This window comes from Dipodomys ordii, unplaced genomic scaffold (assembly GCF_000151885.1).
Source record: "Dipodomys ordii isolate 6190 unplaced genomic scaffold, Dord_2.0 Scaffold51, whole genome shotgun sequence".
NCBI classification, from domain to species: Eukaryota; Metazoa; Chordata; class Mammalia; order Rodentia; family Heteromyidae; genus Dipodomys; species Dipodomys ordii.
This window is the reverse complement of record NW_012267267.1, coordinates 5,497,154-5,520,314: the sequence shown is the minus strand read 5'-3', so window position 1 is coordinate 5,520,314 and position 23,161 is coordinate 5,497,154. Positions and strand designations below refer to the sequence as shown.

The window sequence follows — 23,161 nt, the reverse complement described above, 5'->3', positions numbered from 1 at the left end:
AAAATAAAAGAATTAATTCTCCTATCACCTTTTCTTTTGCTATCAAAGCCCCAAATAGATTGGCAACTTCTTGCCTACTCTGGAGACAGATTTTCTTTACTCAGTCTGCTGTGGTAATCGCTAACTTATTTTACAAATACACAGTCACACTAGTCATACTTGAAATAGCCTTTGAGAGATGTCCATCTGAGAGTTGTCCTACTTGCCCTAGGTCTGTCAAATTTGAAACATAAGAATCACATCTTTAAAAAAAACAGAAGTGTGAGGTCCACAGTTCAAGCCCTAGTACCAACACACACACACACACACACACACACACACACAGAATTTTGCCTTGAGCTGCCATCAGACTCTCTAGCCTATAGCTTCCCAGAATCCTTTTATTTTTCTTCCTAGGGAAAGCCCCTCCTTTCTCTTGCCTGGCCCCTTTTCTTCCTGTTTTCTCAAGGAAACACTAATCTATAATTGCTTCTCCAGGTGCTTTCAACAATCTGTCACATAAGTCCTCTCAGCAGATAATTTTCAGTACCGTGAGGCTCTCTGATTACCTACCTCACTCCCTATGGACTTTGTCTTAATTATAACTATTAACCCTATCTAGCTTGACATGTGTCCCCTTAAAAAGACGAACAGAATAAAGGTGTTGGAATAACTGTGCCTCAAGAATTTGCTGATGTGGGGGAAGGGGGCGAGGAGAAGGGTTGGGATTGGCGGGGAGGGGGGAGGCTGGGAAGGGATGTGAAGGGTAAACCAAAGGAGGAGGCTGCAATGCCCATGTAATTGTAACCCCTCTGTACAGTATGTTCACAAATAAAAAATAAATAAATAAATTAAAAAAAAAGAATTTGCTGATGTCCCTATTCTAAATACTGAAAAAGAAAAGACATTTTTCTCACTCTTCTGGGGTGGGGGGAGGCTGGAAGGGAGTGAGTAACTGAGGCCTGAACTCAGGGCTTCATCCTTTCACTTAGCTTGTTTGCTTAAGACAACAAGTATTCTCCTACTCAAGCCACACCACTAGCTTTATGCTGCTTCGCTGGAGATATGAGGAGTCTCATGGACTTTTCTGCCTGAGCAGGCTCACAACCCCAATCCTTAGATCTCAGGCTCCTGAGTAACTAGGATTACAGGCATGAGCCACCAGTTCCTTCCTGGCTCTGTCTTCATCCTCTGTAGAATTTAACATTCTTGCCACTTTTATGGGTTCATAGATCTCAGAAGTATGTTTCTTCTTTTTTTCAAATCATGCAGGTGTTTTTAAAAGTTATATTTTTATTAAAATATTGGCACATGTTTATGACTTTACAGGATAAAATTGAGGCACTTGCCTATACATTCAATTCATTGCCAGGCAGGAGCGCTGAAGCATTCTGTCAAGCAATGCCCCTTGTTTGTGTTGTTCATTGGATTTTCATTCATTATGATAACATCATTAGAACTGGGAGTCTCTAGTCTTTCTTGAGTCATTCTGAAATTCAGGCCCTTGGAACCTTTAGACATTTTTTGAAAATTATCAATGCACTCCAAATGGCTTAGCCCCTAAAAATAATGTTTTATGCAATCTTCTCTGCTTCCAAAAGGAATATCTCTGTACCTTTTGGCATTCAGTTTAACAAATGCCAAGTCCTTTGCCTTAATTTCTAAGCATTTGAAAGTAGACGTAGAAAGGAAAAAATACCCTCCAAATTTCTTCCCTGATTTTAGCCAGCTGATTCTCAACGAGAAGGGAGAAAATCATCTAGTAAAAACATACATGTTGAATTTTTAGAACTAGTGAACTATTTCTAGTATTTTTGCTTGATTGACCTGTACATTTATTTGTTCATGTAGTCATTCATTCAAACCATTTGTAAAAATTAACCTCCAGGGCTGGAAGAGGAGCTGTGGTTCAAGTGGCAGAGCACTAGCCTTGAGAAAAAACAAAGCTCAGGGACAGGCCCTGAGTTCAAGCCCATGACTGGCACTAAGGCAGGGGAATATATACATGGTTTGCTTAGAAGTAATACACTTAGCCGGGCGCCAGTGGCTCACACCTGTAATCTTAGCTACTAAGGAGGCTGAAATCTGAGGATCATGGTTCAAAGAAAGCCAGCCCGGGCAGGAAAGTCCATGAAACTCTTATCTCCAATAAACCACCAGAAAACCAGAGGTGATACTGTGGCACAAGTGGTAGAGCCTTGAGCTGAAGAACTGAGGGACAGTGCCCAGGCCCAGAGTACAAGCCCCAACACCACCACCACCAACAACAACAACAAAAAAAGTAATACATTTGTCCAGCAAGGAGGAGGCTCTAAGTTGAAACCCTAGTGTTTAATAACAATAAAAATTAAAATATAATATCAATGCATTATTAAAATAATGCTGTATTACTAAAACAATACCATATTACTATATTTTATTAATAAAATATAAAAAAACCATTTGTAAATAGCATACATGTGTTGGGGGGTGGGGAGGCACAGTTCTTTCCTAAAAGATAATCATCTACTGGGAAAATAGGGTAGGATGAGGCAGTATATTGAATGCCACTGGAGACATTTAGATTCATAGGAGGAATGCTTGTTTTATGAAAAATACTCAGAAGAATCAGAAAGATTTTACTAAAAGATGAGCTTTGATGAATAAGAATCCTAAGAGAAGCGCCTGTAGGAAGCCAAGGGCCAGAAAAACCATCAGTCCAACTGTGAATTACTGTAAAATATAGTCTGTCCATGAAACTAAACACAAGGACCTAAGTGTCTTTTCCTTTTATTTTCCTTCAAAGGCATATAACAAAACATAAATAAATGATGCCCATTTTATTCACAGAAAACTCAGTATGTGCATAGGAAACAATGTACCTCTTTTCCCTGCCTCTTTTATAGAATACTTAATTCATGTTAAAGTATGCCCTCCATTATGTGGGTTTTTGTATACAGCTGCCTTATCCACCATTACCGAAGTTATAAGCCAAGAATCACAACTTTTTCCCTTATTTTTACATGGCTCACAGCTCACGTTATCAAACTTCTAAGTAGGGGCTCAGCAAATGCAACTGCGCTCAAACCATCATTCTGGCTAGTGACATACATTTCTAACAAAACTGGACCAACAATGACAATAAGGATTTCTCACCAGGCAGTGGACAACACAGACATTTTTGGGATTCTGTAGCAGCCAGTTATACATATTCTTACACACAGCAAAGAGGTTGTGCAGACTTGGGGCCTGCCTAATGGGCCAACTGCATTCTGAGACCTGTGGAAACAGAAACAAAGAAAATGAATCCCCAAGCAGCTTCTATTGCATACAGGTAAGTGCTGGCTGGTTGTCAAGCTGTCTTGAATTGGCTAATTTTTATCTTCTCTATCTCCAGCAACTGAGTTTCACAAAAACAGAGACCATTACTTCTTCAGTTTTGTAACCTCAGTGTTCAATGCAGATGTGTTTCCCAGAGTAGATATGCTGTAGATATTTGCTGAACAAGTGAAAGAAAAAGGGAAGATACCCTTATGACAATCTGTTTCTGTAAAATGATTTGTCTGCATGTACTATGTCCTGAAGAAGAAACAGGTGAATCAAATTTGTTGGGGTTTTCTCTTTTAGATTACAACAGAGTCAATGTACAAGAAAATTATTTTCCCAGACAATATTTTTAAAGGTTTTTAAAAACTTCATACAACTCACTCACACACCAAATGTCAATATCTATAATGAGTCTCAGCCAAAAGTTGGCTAAATTGTTCTTCACACAATAGTCTAACAGCTCCAGAATCATTAAACCCATCAAGCAAATAATATTAATTTAAAGTACTCCATAATTGTACGTTTACTTCTACATATAATTATACACCATTAGGCAAACACATAATTAGGATTTTTTTTAAGTATGTGCTCTGTCGAAAGGAGGAAAAACATTAAGGCATAAACAAAAAAATCTAAAAAGGAATTCACTACACACTGTTTTCACAGCTCTATGAGCTTCTAAGTCCATGCAATAAGTACAATTCTTGGTGGTGTGACGGTTTATGATGCCATCTCAGCCTTCCTGAACACCATCTTAGCATCAGAAAATACCCCATTGAGTATGAGGTTTCATGATGCTTCCCACTAGAGAAGAAGCCAAAACATCACCAGGGCTGGGTGTCACACCATTTTCTCCCCTCCATTTCTCTAGCACAAGACAATAAGCATGTGTAGAAGCAACTCATGGGCTAAGCATGGGACATATCATCATATAAGATGATGTTTAGTAAAATGAACCCCAAGATATGGACACAAGAGGTCTGCCTTTGTTGTTGTTGTTTTAAATGTACTCTGATTTTTTTTTGGTTTCCTTTGTATGTTCTTCCTCCTATGGTATATCCCCAGTTGTCACTGTACTTGATTTTGGTATCTTGTATATACATTTGTCTAATCTGAGGAGAGGAAGGGGAATAACAAAATGGTGAAACAAGGACACAGGATGATCCATTGCAACAATGATACCCACAGGACAGTATATTGGAAACGAACTTTACAATTTTGGGTGGGGGTGGGGGGAGAACAGGGTAGAGGAGGAGTGGGAGAGGGAAGGGATAGTGGGACAACAGCAAGGGAAGGGGTAACAATGATCAACAAGTAATGTGCTCATTGCCTTATTCATGTAACTGTAACCCCTTTGTACAGCATCTTTACAAAAAAATTAAATTTTGAAAAAATGCTGCATAGAATGAGACTGACATGCTATGATCTAGCATTTCTCTATTCTCACACTGTTAATGGAAAATACGGTGTTTGAGTACATCATTTATTGTGGCATTCTATTATTAGAGGTGTCAATCACAGTTACCACTTACTGAGCACTCACTCTTAAGCCAGGAACTGCTAATCAAGAAGCCCACAGGGGGAAAATAATATAACAGTCCTTGTAAGTATTACTATCGCCATATTCATTTTGCATAAGAGATAATTGGCTTCCAGGGCAATGAAGTGACTCTAGGAAGAGGAACAGTTGAGATGTGAATGTAGAGTAATTTTTAAAGCTCAAAATTAGTGTCAATTATAGGATTTCTCTAAATAAAAATTAATGAAATGTTATGTACTCTCCACTGTACTATCCTGTCTGATGGTTGTTAACAAAAACTCTGCTTTGCATTCCTGTGGGGTGACAACTTCAAGTGATATATGTGTTGTATCCAGGTCATGGTACTGAGATCATGGAAAGTTATATAACTAGAATGTGTGATCTCTGGTCCTCTGGCTCACAAGCTAGGGACGGTTTGCTCCCTTTTAATTTCCTGTTGTGACACTAAAGCTCGGGGCAGAAGGAGAGATGACGTGAGATTGATTATGAAGGTCATTCCTCAGTAGCCACCCCTCACTAACCTCAAACCAAATCAGAAACCACTGGGAGCTGTAGGAAGCTCTCCCATGGAAGAAAAAGGGGGAAATACATCCATCCATGGGTCTTTTAAGAAGCCCAAGTCCACAAACCATTTCCTAAAAATCAAGGTGCTACCAAAGAAGAAGAAATCCTATAACCTGTATGGTTATAGTCAACAGGAAAGAAGAATTGACAAGAACCTGCTGGGCAACTGATTTCTTTTTTTTAATTTATTTTATTTTATTTGTGAACATACTGTACAGAGGGGTTACAATTACATGGGCAGGATAATGCGTACATTTCTTACCAAGCATTGCAGCCTCCTCCTTTGCTTATCCTTCACATCCCTTCCCAGCCTCCCCCCTTCTCCCCAGTCCCAATCCTTCCCCCCCCACCAACATTGTAAAGCTCATTTTCGACATGACAACTTGCATTTCTCATTGTGGGCAACTGATTTCTATGCTACTGACAGGGCTCCCAATATTCTTTCTGGATGGCCAGAGGAGAAGGAGTGGTCAAGGCAATACTGGAAAATCATTGTTCAAACTTAAGGATTTTAGGGCAAGGTTAGACAAAATGTTCTTTGATAGTTTTTATTTACTTCCAACAATAATGGCAAAAAATGAAAGGGAGCACAGTTACAAACTTAGGGGGAAAAATCACACAGTACATTATAAGTACAGTAAAAACAACAGCAACAAAGAAACCTCTTGTGTCCTTATCTTGGGGTTCATTTTGCTTAGCATCATCTTATATGGTCATATGTACATAACTTTTGACCTTTTCTGCTTGTCCTAGACATATACTAGTTATTGAAAATAAGGGAAACGATGGGACCTATGTTTCTTTGGGCCTGCCTTACTTCACTTAATATAATTATTTTCCAAGTCTTTCCATTTCCTAACAATTTCCTAACAAATGGGGTGGTGTCATTCTTTCTGATGGAGGCATAGAATTAATATATAATACATTTTCTTGATCCATTCATCTACTGAGGGGCATCTGGGTTGGTTCCATAGCATCTTGGATATACATTTTTCTAATTTGGGGAGGGGAAAGGGAAATAACAAAATGCTGAAATAAGGATACAGGTTGACCCATTGTAACAATGAGATATGCAAGACAGTATGTTGAAAACTTTACAGCTTCTGGGGGGCGGGAAGAAGTTGGGGAGGTGGAGAAGGAAGGGATGGTAGGGAAAAAACAAAGGAGGGGGTAATAATGCTCAATAGGAAATGTACTCATTACCTTACTCATGTGATTGTAACCCCTTTGTATAATATGTTACAATAAAAATATATTTTTAAAAACCTAGGAAAAAGCTAAACCAATGTGTACACACACACACACACACACACACACATCACATCACATCACATCACATCACATGGGTATGGTGCTTATGCTATTAATGATGAAAAAAAGTTTGTGTTGGGAGGGATGGGAAGGGGAAACAAAGGAGGAGGCAACAATGCTTGATAAGAAATGTACTCATTACCTTGCTCGTGTAATTGTAACCCCTCTGTACAGTATTTTCACAACAAAAGAAGAAGAAGAAGAAGAAGAAGAAGAAGAAGAAGAAGAAGAAGAAGAAGAAGAAGAAGAAGAAGAAGAAGAAGAAGAAGAAAAGAAGAAGAAGAAGAAGAAGAAAAAGAAGGAGAAGAAGAAGAAGATGATGATGATGATGATTTGGTTTAGGTTTATTGTTATAGCTCAGGTGGTGTAGCCCTTGCTTAACAAGCACAAAGCCCTGAGTTCAAATCCTAGTACTATGAAAAGAAAAGGAGAGGAAAGAAGAATATTGGTTTCTGGACTATATGAGAGTTGGACAGAACTGGTCATTTTAATTCCTCTAGGTAAATATTCCCTATAAAGAATTTAACAATTTGTCATTAATACCTCACTATATCTATATCTATCTATCTATCTATCTATCTGTCTGTCTGTCTGTCTGTCTGTCTGTCTGTCTGTCTATCTATCTATCTATCTATCTATCTATCTAGAGTCTCCCTGTATAGCCCCTACTATAAGCTTCATGCTTGCAATCCTGCCTCTGTTCCTAAAATACTGAGATTACAAGTATGAACCTCAATGCCTGCAAGCACCTCCTTTTCACTTTGGGAAGATCTTCCATGTATTGTTCTCACTTGAGTCCTCTGATAAGTGAAACTAAACACTTATTTTGATTTGGCTGCACATATGCTAAGAAAATGGCTATATAACTATTACATATGATTCCTGAGAACTCAAATAGCTTCAAAGCGTACAACATAATCAAAATATGGAACGCTGCCCTCAGCAAAGAAAAATCTTCCTAGAAACATCCTGTTTTTACCACTGCCACCTCCATCCCCAAATATTCAATCTGATAACCAAAGAGTAAAGTAACTGAGTTCAGGTCAAGGCATAGAGATATATAATGCAGAACTAGACTCTGCCAGTTGATAAATAAAACTAGTCCTATCTTAGGTCTTCCTACACTGACTGCTTATAAAGAACACTGTCTTCTACTTTAATAAAAGTAAGATTTAATTATAGAGTGAACCCTCAACTAAACAGAAAGGAGAAAGAAATGGTTCCTCATGGTCTGGAGATTCAAAACAAGGACAAGGTTTGCAGGTAGTACAGAACCAAAAGGCTAAGTCAAAAGCATTTGAAAATATTCTTGAGAGAGTTCAAGTAAAGTAAAACTTCAGTAACCAGAAATATCAGGTGCAATGTGAGAGTCACCCTCAACCTAGCTCTCATAGCTCCTTAACTAAGCCTGAAAATAGAACTATTTCTCTACATCGTTCAAAAAGGTTTTTTCAAGGGCAACCCAGCTTTTTCAAATAATACTGACAGGGTAAAGAGCACACATACCCATAGCTATTCATGAGCTGTTTAGTCTTAGGGAAGCTACCATATCTCTCTGAGCCTCCATTTCTCTAACTCCTTAGATACTTTTTGCATTATATGCAATATTACTTGCAACATTCTCACTGCAGTACGAGTGATATAGTAATGTCCACTGCTGCCACCACCATTATTAGTAATAGTACTAATAATAGTACTCCCAAACCTACAATGTGGACTATTGACAGGTATCCTCCCCTTCTAAAGAGGTATCTTTATGGGATGTCAGAAATCTATTTGCATCAAAACTGGTGCATATGGACTCTTCTAACCAAGGTATGTCCCATCATGACATCCACACAATAATTAGGAAGGTGAAGGACCTAATTACTGTTACAGGAAGGGCAGGAATCTTCCCTATGTCACAGATCAATATCTACTGGGACTTTCTGAACCATGTCGCAAAGAAGCTATCAACCACCAAGAGATCTGAGCCCCAATTCACAAGGCACAGTACTGAAAGATGAAATTTTCTACAAACGCCCTCAACCTAAGGAAAATATGCAGAACATCTCATAACAGCCAAATCAATCTGTTCTATCCAGCGTTCTTAGTTTTGCAATTTCATGTGCCTAATGTCAAAAGCTCTGAGGATATCTCCTAAGAGGAAAAATCCCTTGTGATGTCTCCAACAGTGCCATCCCAGGCGAAAATCCCTTACCCGACTGTGAAACTTGGCAGTTCGGTAAGACTTGGGTGACAGATTGTAGACTGTGTAGTGGTCCAGATGTCTGGAATCTAAGAAGCTCCGAATATCATCAACCTGATTCCTGAATCCTATGTCAACACTGTCCAGAGGAAAGGACATCACTAAAAGAGGCCACACAGAAAGAAAACAAGTGAAACAGGTCTGCTGTTTTGATGAGCAGAATTTGAAAGCTGGGGAAAAGAACAAGTTAATAAAGGAGAAACTTACCAATAATTCTGGAGGTAACATAAGTGAAGTCTAAATCTCCCTTTGTGTAGCTGAAAGTGACACAGGAAAGGGCACTCATTAAAATGATTCCAATGTGCTAAGATTTCTCACATGCCCCCCCCCTTTGCACAACATGAACTGGGACACTTCTTTCTAGAGGCATACTTAGATTCCACTCAAGTTCTTTCTAACAAGGAAGGATCATTGAGAGAAGACAGCCCACACCTTCAGGGGGTTCAAATATTCCACTCCAACTTGTGCATCCCAATGCCCCATGGAGGCTTCTTCTAGAACAGAATCATCTTAGAATAGAATCCCTGCCTATTTATTAACTCTAATTGCTCTAGCCTCTCTGCTTACATGGAAATCTTTCCCTTAACTATGAGTAGCTAAGGGAAAGAGGAAGAAGTGATTGACAAAGAACAAATGATAACTTTTTCTTATTGTTAAGAACTAGAAGAGTAAATTTTACCTCTGAACAAGATTAAAATGTTAATGAATATATTGGAATTGACATTTTAATTTCTGATTCAAAATTTCATATTGTAACTTAAAGTAACCCTGTGATTTCATAATAACTAAGAATAAAAATAATTTCCGCTATTTTGTAAGAATGTTCAAGTGGTAGCAGAATAGAAAACTTCCACTAAATAAAATTTCAAGGACTAATATAATGCAGAAAGTTCTGTTTTGATTATAATCCACAGGTATTGCTTACTCTGATTGCATGTGCATGATTGCCTCATTTAATCCTCAAGCTATCCCAGGACACCCACATGATCAAGGGATAAAAATAGAGTTCAGAAAAAATAAAAATAAGTCATGTAATTCATAAACTTGCCTTGAGTAACATGGCTAACAAACACAGAGATTGCATCAGCACCCAGAACGTCTGATCATAAAGCCAAGGATGGCAACCGTCACACTCTAATAGACTCCTGAGCAAAGTCCTCCCAGATGGTTCTTATCACCTCTAGCTGACTCAACTTTCTAGTTTCAGTGACGCTCCTCATTTGTTCAGATCTCATGCAATTAGATCACAAGCTGATACTGTGTGAGTCAAGCAGTTGGGAACTGACCAAATCCCATGGGAGAATGAGGTTCCACTAACCTAAACCAAGAGGAATGCACTTACCTGGCGACAGATTGTATGACTCTAGAAGATGTGTCTTTGAGGGTGTCTTTCAAGTTGTCCTTTAGGTTACTAAAAAGCCTCCCTGCACCACCTTTCACCATGTCAAAGAGGCCTCCCCCATAGCTGGGCTCCATGTCTGGAGATGAGGCACCTGCCAAGGGAAAGGGAGAAGAGGAGTTAATAGCACAGACTATGTCAAGAACACAATCCCTCTTCATTCCCACAACGCTCACAGACCATCTTGAGCCTCAGACTCAAGATTCTCCTCTCTTAATTTCCAGTGGTTTGGGATTATGGGCATGCTCCACCACAAATATCTTCCTGTTTGTTTTGTTTTGTTTTGTTTTGTGCCAGTCCCGGGGCTTGCACTAAGGGCCTAGACACTGTTCCTGAGATTTTTGTGTTCAAGGCTAGCACAACACTCAACCACTTGAGCCACAGCTCTACTTCCAAGTTTTTTTTTTGGTGATTAATTAGAGATAAGAGTCTCACAAGACTTTCCTGCCTGGGCCAGCTTTGATCCTCAGATCTCAACCTCTTTAATAGCTTAGGATCATAGGCATGAACCACCAGCACCCAGTTTCCTCTGTGCATTTTAAGTGCTACAATGCTATCCATGGCATCTCCAAGGTTTCCAATGATAGAAACAAAGACTGCAGAGATACTCCCTCAGCTCCTGACTCAAGAAAATGCCATCCTCTCTCCATAGAACTTGGGGGAAGGCCAAGAACCAATGTTGCTGCCATCCAGACTTCTTTGACCTCCTCTGGCAGTTTATTTAGCTCTTGGTTTTCTAGCAAATAGGAAAAAGGATCAGATGGACATGATAGTCAACTATACCATGGGAAAGCTCACTGCCTTAGCTTCCAGAATCACAGAGTGCTTGGCATTGCTGTCCATACATCCTACTCTAGGGAGGCCTCAGGGGGAAAAAATGGACTTTAGGGAGAAATGTCTTAGACTTGAGGTATGGTATTTCTACTTAAATACCGTATGATTGTGTTTTAATGAATTATAAGCCTCTAGGAATCATTCCCCCTTACAAACTGGAACTAACTAAAAACAAAAGCTTTTGCACATGGTAGAAAAGTATTACCTCTTTGGTAATAGCAAGATCAAAGAAGACCGTGTGTGATATGAGTTTGAAGTAGCAAGGCCTTTGTATTGTTTTTGTCAATACTGAGGATTGAACGCAGAGCCTTGCACTAGTTAGGCAAACATGTTATTATGTGAGCTGTGCCCTTGGTCCTGCAATATTTTAAATGAGCAGGTAAATTAATTTTAAGCCTTAGAAATTCAGCTGTCATTATAAATGAGTCTTCATGGATTGCTTACCACAAAATGAACTCAGGGCCTGTTTGCTACTGTCCCTTAGCTTTTTCACTCAAGGTTGGTGTTCGACCACTGGAACACAGCTCCACTTATGACTGTTTTTGGTGTTTACTTGGAGATAACAGTATCATGGACTTTCCTGCCAATGCTGACTTCAAAGTGTGATCCTCAGATCTCAGCCTCCTGAATAGTTAGAATTACACGTGTGAGCCACCAGTCCTGGCCATACTTTAAAGATTTTAAAGACCAAATATGGTCTTTTTCCATAGACCAATTGATTTGTATTTCCCTTCTGCAATTAGCTGTATATATAGCACAGAGCACATGCATAACTGGTCCAAGTCCTGATTGTCTTATATAAAGAATGAAAGCACTTATAAAATAGCACATAGGATTGTGGACTGAAACCATGAGCCAAAATAAATCTTTCCTCCTTTAATGTCAGGTGTCTCTCCCCAGTATCAGAAAGCTGACTAGCATAACCAGAGCACAGACAAAGGATGTATTTTAATTACAAAGACATAGACAGATTGCTGCAAAGATTGAGAAAAGATTGCCCGTGCAAAACAGCAGAAGAAAGCAAGTATGGTATATCTACTTCAAAATCAGACAAAATACAAGGACTACTCACTCCAGAGATCAAGAGGAATGTTTCATAATATAAAAAGGGCCAAATTTTTCCAAAAGTTATTATAATTCTAGCCATGTAATAGTGGCTCATGCCTATAATCCTAGCTTCTTAGCAGGCTGAAACAAGGATTGTTGTTTAAAGCCAGCCCAAGCAAGAAAGTCAATGTGATTCTTACCTCCAATTAGCACCATAAAAGCTGGAAAATGAACTGTGTCTCAAGTGGTAGAGTGCTAGCCTTAAGCAAAACATCTCAGAGACAGTGACCAGGCCCTGAGTTCAAACCCCAGGACTGGCACCAAAAAAAAAGATATTATAATCCTAAAGATTCAGCTTCAAATTACTTTAAAAAAAGTATACAGAACAATAGGAATAAAGAGACAATCTTGCCAGTGCTGATGACTCACACCTGTTAAGCCTAATTACTCAGGAGGCTGAGAGCTGAGGATCACTGTTTGAAGCCAGCCAGAGTAGAAAGTCCGTTAGACTCTTATCTCCAATCAAGCAGCAAAAAGCTGGTCCAAGTGGTAGAGCACCATCCTTGATCGAAAAAGCCAGGTGAGAGCTCAAGGCCTTGAGTTTAAGCTCCAGTACCAGGAAAAACAAAATCTACCAACATAGAGGGATAATTTTTAATCTCTCTCAATAATAATGATAGAATAGGTAGCTAAACTGTAACTGTATGTAGACTAATTAAGCAATATTATCTTAGGCTGCTCATGTTATTATAATAAATTACCTGAGGCTAAATAATTTATGAACAATAAAAACGTGTTTCGCATTGATCTGAAAGCTAGCAAGTCCAGAATCAAGGTAGTGACAGGTTGAGTATCAAGTTAAAATTTTCCATTTCTTCCATCATCTAGGTGTCCTGAGATGGCAAGAAAAAAAATGGAAAGACAAAAAGGAGCAAAAGGCCAGGAGACACCAAAGTCAAGGACATACATAAAAAGAAAAAGTATTGAAGCTGAGTGCCAGTTACCACTTTGCAAGAGACTGGGTTAAACTCAGTCAACACTGAAAGGTGGGTATTTTAGTGTCTACAAAACAGAGGAGGAGGGAGGGGCACCCTGAGATAGCAAGTTAGAAGTCTGAAGACCACAGACAGGTGTACACACAGACAACATGCTGGAAGCAGGCCATGGTGTTATTTCTGTGGAGCACTGGGAAGATGAAGAGGATATGTAAGAGAAGGGTGAATGAAGCTCAAAGGTGAGTGTTCCCTGGATCCCAGCAGGCTTGAAAGTCAAGCTCAAGAATATGAGCATTTGTGCTTTCAGACCCCACACTGACAGAACCGTGAGCAAAAACTAGGTATCACAGCAGATTTCTAAGAAGCTGTTCATAAAGCAGATTAATATAGCTCAGACAAATGGGTTAGCATTTCCCCAGGGATAGTGGATACGTTAGTGCGTATATTACCAACCAGAGTTCCATCTCTGGACAGCTGAAGCAAAGTTTAAGGCAGTACTTCAACATCTAATTGCCAGATAAATGTGTAAGTGAGTATCTCAGTACTAAGTCATGCCAAGCATACAAATGCTCAATGAGGCTCAGTAAATTCAGGGTGAGGATGCATCTAAATGCTGACTCAACAGGGAATGCAGACACTCTGAAGATAAATCCTGGGATGGAAGAAAAAGAATCCCACAGCATCTGGAGGAAAATCATCTTCCTAAGTGCTAAGAAAACTTGTTAGTCCTTCATTTCACTGATCTCAAGGGCAAAGAAAAACCACTGCTATTTGTGGAACAAGCTTCTGGCATAGACTTAGCTTATGGAGATATTCTACAAATGTCTGACCTCTTTCTCTCAGTATAGAAAACCTTGTCAGTGAGAAGGCTGGCTTTCATGCTTGGCCAGACTTGGTAAACCATATAAATCTGGACTCTACATAGCAGACCTAAGCTAAATCCCATGCACCTAAAGCACATCCCTACTTCTGGGTAGTGAAAGCCTGGGTCTCCTTTCACTCAAAAATGACTTCCATGTGCTACTTTTGCAAAGAGTCGTAACTCAAAAGACCACTGCTAAAGACCTAAAAAGGAAAAGGGGTGCCATAAGAACATGGCTACCCAAGCTAATGGTCACACCTATAATCCCAACACTTGGAAAGCAGGCAGGAAGATCATAGGTTTAGAGTTCAAGATCACTTTGAGATATGTAGTGAGATTGTCTTAAAAGATGTAGGAGGGGAGGTAGTCTTAATAAGTAAATAGACCTGGATTTACAACAATGACCTTCATTCCTTAATACCTTACATTAATGTCTCTATGCCTCAGTTTCCTCAATTGCGCAATGGGAGCAGAAAATAATTTCCTAGTAAGTACATGATAGGGCTTAAATTCAAGAATGACAGGTTAAAGAATAGAATCAAATTTGATATGATTCTGAACATCCCTTGAACATGCTACTTAAAAGTTGAAGTGTTATTCATTTATCCCCCCCAAAAAAAATCACCAACTCTGCATCAACTATCACAAATTCTTGCAGTTACTCTTGTATATATAGTACTAAACTATGCTTCATCTGTAACTCCTTCAGAGAACTTTTTAGTGAGTAAATAAAACTGAGGCATTCTGCACACAAAAACAGAATGATAGGTAAGTACTATGGACCAGAAGACACCATAGATAATGATGTCTTCTTGTTCTAATATGGGAAAGAAAAGAAGATCCTGTAAGTCAAAAGGAAACAGAGGAGTTGGGGGGGAGGAAGGTAAGGGATGGGAAAAGAAGGGAAGGAGGGAAAGTAGAGGAGGAGAAGTGGGGAAGGGAGGGGAAGCAAAGGGGGAGGGGAAAGAAAGGAAGGAAAAGGAAAAAAGATGACAAGGAGAGAAAAGAGTACATAAGAAGGAAAAAAACAGAGAATGGTGTATATTTTGGAACTACCATATTCAGAAGAAATGCCACTAACTTGCTGTGTAGACAAGAGAAAGTCTAACATGCCTTTATCAGAAAATCCCCACAAAGATTAAATCCATTAAGACACACTGTCACATTTACAACTTAGCCCTAAGTAAAAATTTGCAGGACTGAATTAACTAAACATTACTCATAGTGGATCACCAACTGGGTCTCAGAAGACTTTTCCTCATCTGGAGACTCTTATTGCAATGGATTCAAAACATACAGAGATCAAGAATCCCAGAAATGGTCTCCAAAAGGGAATCCTCCCCTGTAGTTCCATCCTGCCTGAAGCCTGCTTACCAAGCAGAGAGTGAGGTCCCTCCCCAGTTCTCATCATCAGTATCTAGTTGATCTGGCTGTCTTGCTTGATTAATTATGCTCCCGTAATCCTGACAACACTGGCCAGGATTCACTGTAAATCATGACAGTAGAAATCCTAAAATAAAAGCAAGATTAATGATATAACCTCAGTCAATCTTGGCATGAAGATCCATTAACTGGAAATCATGGACTTAATTGAATTCTAGACATAGCACTGCCAGCTGCATTAAATGTCCTAAATCTTGTTTTTTTTGCTCAGAAGAAGATAACTGAAATGTGACATTGACAACTAAGCCAAATATTGGACATTGCTGAGGAGACATACAATTATTTCCCTGGCACAACACTAGTTACAAACATCAGATTAATCTGAAGTCATGCTGCGGAGTGGGAGGGAGGGGAAATCCCCATCACTGCAACCATGGTCTCTGTCTTCTATATCCTCAAAGATGTTCTATACCCTGCCTGGATCTCAGTTTTGAGATAATACTCATTAACTAAATGTAGTACACACACACACACACACACACACACACACACACACAAATTGCTCAAGAAGAAATGGCCATTATCTTCATCAGCAACCAGTATTATAAGAAGCCTAGGGCTGTATAGCCTCCCTTCAGGCTGCACCTGACTTGCTACAGAAGCTGTATAGAAAAATCAAGGCAGGAACTGGTAGCTCATGTCTGTAACTCCAGCTACTCGGGAGGTTGAGATCTGAGGTGCTTGGCTTGAAGCCATTAAGGGCAGGTAAGTCTGTTGAGACTCTTGTCTCCAATTAATCACTAAAATAAGAGCTGTTGTCCAAGCACCAGCGTTGAGTGAATAAGCCAAGCAAGAGTACATAGCCTGGCTGGGAAGTGGATTAGTGGTAGAGTGCTTGCCTACCATGTGTGAATCCCTGAGTTCAATTCCTTAGTATCACATAAACAGAAAAAGGCAGAGGTAGTGCTGTGGCTCAAGTGGTAGAGTGCTAGCTTTAAGCAAAAGAAGCTCAGGGACAGTGCCCAGGCCCTGAGTTCAAGCCCCAGGACTGGAAAAAAAAGGGTACACAGCCCTGAGTTCAAAGCCCAGTACCAACACACACACACACACACACACACACACACACACACACCACCACAAACTCTCTGAATTTAAAGCAGCTCCTGCCTGTGCTGACACTTGGTGAATGCAATTCCAGTATGTTGCTACTATTTCTTGCTGTATATTTGTGTGCTCATGTCTGCTCTTGGAAAGACATATATACATAAGGCCTTATCCAATGCTGGTATGTGGATTGACATCTTTACTATAGGGGAGCAAGGAAGAGACTGTCCTGAGATAAAGAGAAATGTGCATAATATAAAGCATCATCGGTAATATATGGCCAAGATAAGGTATTTCTTAGTACACTTGTAAGTGCATATATTAGGGAGGGGATAAGAGGTAAGATTGAAATGATGGTGGGTTCTCTGACCCAAAGAGACTTGGAGGTTAGACTAACCTTCAAGCAAGTAGCTGAAGGCATTTAGAATTATCTGGAAAGGTGTGCAGATGCTTTTGTGGGAAGACACAAGACAAAATTAATTGAAAATGAGCAAAAAGGGCCCAGTGAGAAGACAATGTCTAAGTGACATATGTACCAAGCATCCAGAAGGACACTTTCCAGGGTAAACAGTTCAAAAAAGGATGCTTAATAGAACTGAATTGACTTTCATAAGAAGCCAAGGATTTCAATTCACTTTCAAATCCACTACAATCATACTTACAGGCAGGTAGATATTAACAGGAGCTTCCATCATCTGAACCACCTTCTCCTTGCTGGAAACTAGAGCATAAGTCTAATTCCACCATCTTACTTAATTCTCATGGTCAGGGGACCTAGTGAGTTTTATTATTCCCCTTTCACAGATGAGCAAACTGAAGTTTGGCTGCTTAAAAAAACATAAACAAAGGAGGGGGTAACAATATCCTACAAGAAATGTACTCATTACCTTACTGATGCAACTGTAAACTTTCTGTACATCTTTACAATAAAATAAAATTTATAAAAACAGAAACAAGATGACTTATAGACAGCAGAACTGTATCTCTCTCAGTTCTAGCGCCTGGGGAGTCCAAGATGAGGATTCAGGGTATAGTGAAGGATTGTTTCCTGGATTCATTCACAGAACCTTTTCCCTATGTTCTTGTATGGTAACTGAGTTTCGGCTAAGTGCAGCTGATTCTCAGCAGTCCATTTTTTTAATGGCCACCAATCCCAGCCATGATAACTCTGACCCCTGATCTAATCAACATCCAAATGTCTCATTTCCAAAACTAGCACATTGGGAATTAGGTTCCAGAGTATAAATCCAAGTTGGGCGGGGGGGTGGGTACAAATATACAGTCTATGAAAGGTCCCAATATAAAAATCCAAGTCACACAGCCAGGTCTCTTCCCACATCTGTCTTACTCTAAAACCTGGCTTCTTCAAGTAACATATAACTACTTTCCATGCATTTGTTAAGAGCCGGACGCAAGGAGAAATAGATGAATTTAAGCTCCTCTAGAGTATAGAAAAAGTAGATACAGGCCTGATGCCTGTTCTGTATGATCTAAGGATATTTTTTTTTTTTTGTCGGTCGTGGGGCTTGAACTCTGGGCTTGGGCGCTGTCCCTCAGCTCTTCAGCTCAAGGCGAGTGCTCTACCACTTGAGCTACAGCGCCACTTCCTGATCTAAGGATATTTTTAAGACCAGACACCCAAGGTGTCTGGGAAACTGCTAAGCATTACTTGCTGAGAAGATACAATTTAATGAAAACTCCCTGCTAAGTCTTCCACAGGCAGGAGAGGGTAGTCATGTCCAGCTGTGCCTGTGTCCCCTCCTGTAGGCTCATAAAGGGATGGAGGAAAGTAGCTCATGATACTTTTTCTTCAATTAGCCTCTTATACCACCTAAGCCCACCACCCCCACAGGCACACAGTCTTCAGGGGGAGAAGCTGCTCAGGTTTGATTCTCATGTTCACCAACCACAGGCTCAAACATTCCAGGGTGGCTGCAGAGCCTGAGAGGAGCAAAGAACAAAAGTCCAAAGAACCATATGCAAATGTGCTCTCCATCTTCTCCAAAGAACCCTTCTGCAGGGTGGAAAGCTCCCCCTTGTAGATGCCTTTTGAGGCAGAAAGCACATTAGCACTAACAAGCTCAGGGTCCCAACCCTCTTTCCTTTGAGAAGCCTGTGACTGAAAGAGCTGGTAAGTCATTAGTGGCATTTGGTCTCCCCTGGTGCCTTTTAGATGCCAGGTAACATGATCAGAGCTCACAGATTCTGAGATTTCAAAGACAGACACTAACAAGCAAAAAAGAGGTCTCAGGGAAAGGCCAGCAACAGGTGACTTTCTATCATGCCCAGCGTGTCCTCTGCAATACTCAATGAATGGTAAGGGTGCCTTGGTAGGTGCATCACAGGGGTTTTGTTTCCTTATTTAAAAGGAGGCAATGAGGCTTATTCAGAACTTTTGTGAACACTGGAAGAAGGTGATTGCAGCCCTTTAATTCTGCAGCAGTAACCTAGACAAGGCTGTTTCTGAACAGCCACACAGAACACAATCATACAGCGTGGCCCTGGAGAAACTGATCTTCCCCTGACCCCCCAATGTGTTATGTCCAAGCAAGATGTCACACACGCCATCTCATTCCACCCTTGCAACGACCTGCAACAAAGGTCAAGTCAATTCCTCTCTTTGGCTGCAGAAATGAGGCCTAGAGAATTGAGATATCCCATCCCAGCTAAGGGGCCTGCAAGTGGAGAGGCAAGGGCTTCCCAAGATTAAGCATCACATCTGACTCTAGTCAGCCTGATTTTAACACAGCCAGACCACTATACCCAAAAATTCCTAAACAGGTGCCTGTGACTCATGCCTGTAATCCTAAACTACTCAGAAGGCTGAGATCTGGAGGATTGCAGTTCAAGGTTGGCCTGACCTGAGCAGAAAAGTCAGCAAGACTCTATCTCCAAAATAACTAGCAATAATCCAGACTAGAGGTATAGCTCCAGTTGGTAGAGCACCAGCAGAGCACATAAACTGCAATAGCCTGAGGCTTAGAATTCCAACCCTGATAACTAGATTTCCAGGGTTTTTTTTCTTTTTTTTCTGAATCCAAATTCCTGAGATGTAAGCCCAAAGTCTCATCATTCAATGCCTGTAGGGCTTGATAAGTAGGGAAATATTGTAACACAGCCACAGCCCTTCATTTATAGACCTTACCAAGAACAGCCGCATCTAAAATGAAGGTCAAGTAGGGCTTCAAGGAGAGCTGCAGAGGAGATACCATTTACTGGACATGTTTTCTCTGCTGGCTGCTTTATACAGGTAATCACATTTAATCCTTGTATCAATCTGCTGAGATGGATATTCTCATGTCCATTCCACAGAGGAGGAATTTGAGGCTCAACAAAGTTAAATAATTAGAGAAAGGTCACATATTTACTAAAGAGCAGAGTCAGAACATGATCCAGGTCTGTTTGGCCCCAGATTCTGACCATTACTCAGTTGCCTTGTAACCTTTAAACAGAAGCATCATAGCCCAAATGCTTCTAGCAAGCAAGATATCAGGGCTGAAGACTGACTGTACAGAGTGTATCCTAGTAATATTAGGAATACTAGTATTGTATTCTGCAACACAAAATAACAAATAGTAACTAAAGCCAGCTGACACTTTAGGGGCTGCAATGTGTCAGGCATTATTCTAAATGCTTTACAACCCTATGAGGTACAAACTATTAATGTCCCTATTTTGTATATGTGGAGAGGCTAATTTACTTGCTGAGATCACACAATCAATACAGGCAAAGCATGCAGCTTCACACAACCACTTGCTGAATAAGAGCACACAGAGAACAGTCATGAGTCTGCAACTTTGCTAGTTGTTTTCTTTAGAAAAACTGCTTGAACCTTTCTGGGCATGATCTATCACCCCTAAGATGGAATAACAACATCTGCTTTGTGCTGTTGTTCTGAAGATCAGAGATCAATCCATGTAAACACACCTGCTGTTGTGCCTGGCCTCATGTATCAGTTGAGCTCCTCCAGGGGGGAAGGCTCTGTAACAGGTGGTAATAGGGAAACAGAAGGAGGCACATAGTCAAATGACCAGGAAACATGAATAGAAAGGCATAAGAGACTATGTGGGAAGGACAGCCTTATGCACAGGGAATCACTGCCTCTCAGAGGAGAGAATACAGAGGGCAAGGGAAGCTAAATGGAGTTTCAAGGATGAGTGAGGTTGAACAGGCTAACATGAGCAGATAGGAGAAGGGAATTTGGGGCCAAGTTAATCCATTCCATCAGTCAGTCAGATCCCACCTTTGGTATCAAACCCAGACCTATTCACATACTTCAGATCCAGCCTTTCAGAAGATTCTGTCTCTGCCACCCTCACATTTTATACAGAATCCAAACTGAATGTAGAGCTCCCACCTACCTAAGAGACTTCAGAGGAGGAATGAGGACAAGAGAGGAAGGAAGAGGAAAAAGACAGAGCCAAGAAAGAGACGGAGACAGATTCATTTACAAAGCAAAGAGACCTAAATTACCTATGGAGAAGGGAACAAGATATATGAGACAAGAATAGACACTAGGTATCTTTAATATTATTTGTTTCATACATTAGAACTCAGAAATATGTAATAATTCTACATAATTACAATTATAAACTAGAACAACTCTTCCAAAGTGAAAGCAAAATAAAATCAACACACAAAGAAACTATCTGTAATGACATTACCATACAAAGTAATTCTAAACTCTGTAAGCTAATAAAAACAAATTCTGAAATGAACAATTTAATGAGACATCTGAACCTCCTTGAAAAAGAGCAGCAAGCTAAACCCCAATCCAGTAGATGAAAAGAAATAATTAAAATTAAATCAGAATTAAATGAATTAGAATCAAAAAAACTATAGAGCAAATCAACAAAACAGAGTTGGCTCTTTGAAAAAATTAACAAAATTGACAGACCCTTAGCAAATCTTATCAGAAAAAGAAGAGAACACACCCAAATAAACTCAGAGATGAGAATGAAACATCACCATGGAAACAACCTAGATTCAGAACACTATAAGGGAATACTTCTCAAACCTATATGCTAATAACTTTGAGAATCTGGAAGAAATGGATGATTTCCTAGCAAATATCGACATGCCGAAACTAAACCAAGATGAGTTAAACCAACTTAGCAGATTCATTTCAAGCATGGAAATAGAAAAAAAACAATAAGAGACCTCCCATCTAAGAAAAGCCCAGGACCAGATGGATTTACAGCGGAATTCTACAAGGCCTTCAAAGCAGAACTCATACCAATATTCCTCCAACTCTTCAATGAAATTGAAAGAGAAAGTTCACTACCGAACTCTTTCTATGAAGCCATCATAACCCTCATCCCAAAACCAGGCAGGGACTCATCAAAGAAAGAGAACTATAGACCCATTTCTTTGATGAACATCGATGCAAAACTTCTCAACAAAATTTTGGCCAAACAACTTCAACAATTCATCCAAAAAATCATACATTACAATCAAACAGGATTCATTTCAGGGATGCAAAGCTGGTTCAATATATGCAAATCAATTAATATACTTCATCACATCAACAAGAGCAAGGATAAGAACCACATAGTTATCTCAATAGATACAGAAAAAGCATTTGACAAGATCCAACACCCCTTTATGACGAAGGCTCTGGAAAAACTAGGATTCCATGGAACGTTCCTCAATACAATAAAGGCTATGTATGACAAACCCACAGCCTGCATTATACTTAATGGTGAAAAAGTAAAGCCATTTCCTCTAAACTCAGGACGAGACAAGGATGTCCACTCTCTCCACTTCTCTTCAATTTAGTATTAGAATGCCTAGCTACAGCAATAAGACAAGATGCAAACATAAAGGGGATCCAAATAGGGAAAGCTGAAGTAAAACTCCCTCTTTGCAGATGACATGATCTTGTATTTAAAGAATCCCACTGACTCCACTCACAAATTACTCGAGCTGATTCGAAACTTTGGCAAAGTAGCAGGGTATAATATTAACCCTCAAAAATCAATGGCTTTACTGTATGAGAAGAGTGCGGCTGAAATCAGGAAAGCAACTCCTTTTGTAATAGCCCCCCAAAAAAATAAAATACCTAGGAATTAACTAAAGAAGTGAAGGACTTCTATGATGGAAACTTTAAAATCTGAAAAAGGAAATCAAAACAGAACTTAGAAAGTAGATAAATCTTCCATGCTCCTGGATTGGAAGGATCAACATCATGAAAATGGCAATACTTCCCAAGGCTATCTACAAATTCAACCTCATTCTTCAAGGAAATGGAAGAAGCAATCCAAAAATTCATATGGAACAATAAAAGTCCCCAAATAGCAAAAACGATCCTTAACAGAAAGAATAGTACTGGAGGAATATCAATACCAAATTTCAAACTCTACTACAAAGCCATAGTAATCAAAATAGCTTCGTACTGGCACAAGAACAGACCTGAAAACAAATGGAATAGAATTGAAAACCCAAAAATGAATCCACAGACCTATAGCCATCTAATCTTTGATAAGGGAGCTAAAAAATAGAATGGAAAAAAGACAGCCTCTTCAGTAAATGGTGCTGGCAAAATTGGTTAACTACATGTAGAAAACTAAAGCTAGATCCTTATATATCA

At 39.7% G+C, this 23,161-nt stretch overlaps 1 protein-coding gene across 1 annotated transcript in view; it reads right to left on the bottom strand.

The window, feature by feature from the left end:
• Dnajc6 (DnaJ (Hsp40) homolog, subfamily C, member 6) overlaps positions 1 to 23,161 on the bottom strand; it is a 139,535-nt gene that overhangs the window by 34,452 nt on the left and 81,922 nt on the right. Inside the window, exons 3-6 of the mRNA XM_013020482.1 lie at positions 10,291 to 10,441; positions 9,156 to 9,205; positions 8,901 to 9,049; positions 3,115 to 3,237 (exon numbers count right to left, since the gene is read on the bottom strand). Of these exons, the coding sequence (XP_012875936.1) occupies positions 3,115 to 3,237; positions 8,901 to 9,049; positions 9,156 to 9,205; positions 10,291 to 10,441 (473 nt within the window). The remainder of the gene's footprint in view (positions 1 to 3,114; positions 3,238 to 8,900; positions 9,050 to 9,155; positions 9,206 to 10,290; positions 10,442 to 23,161) is intronic.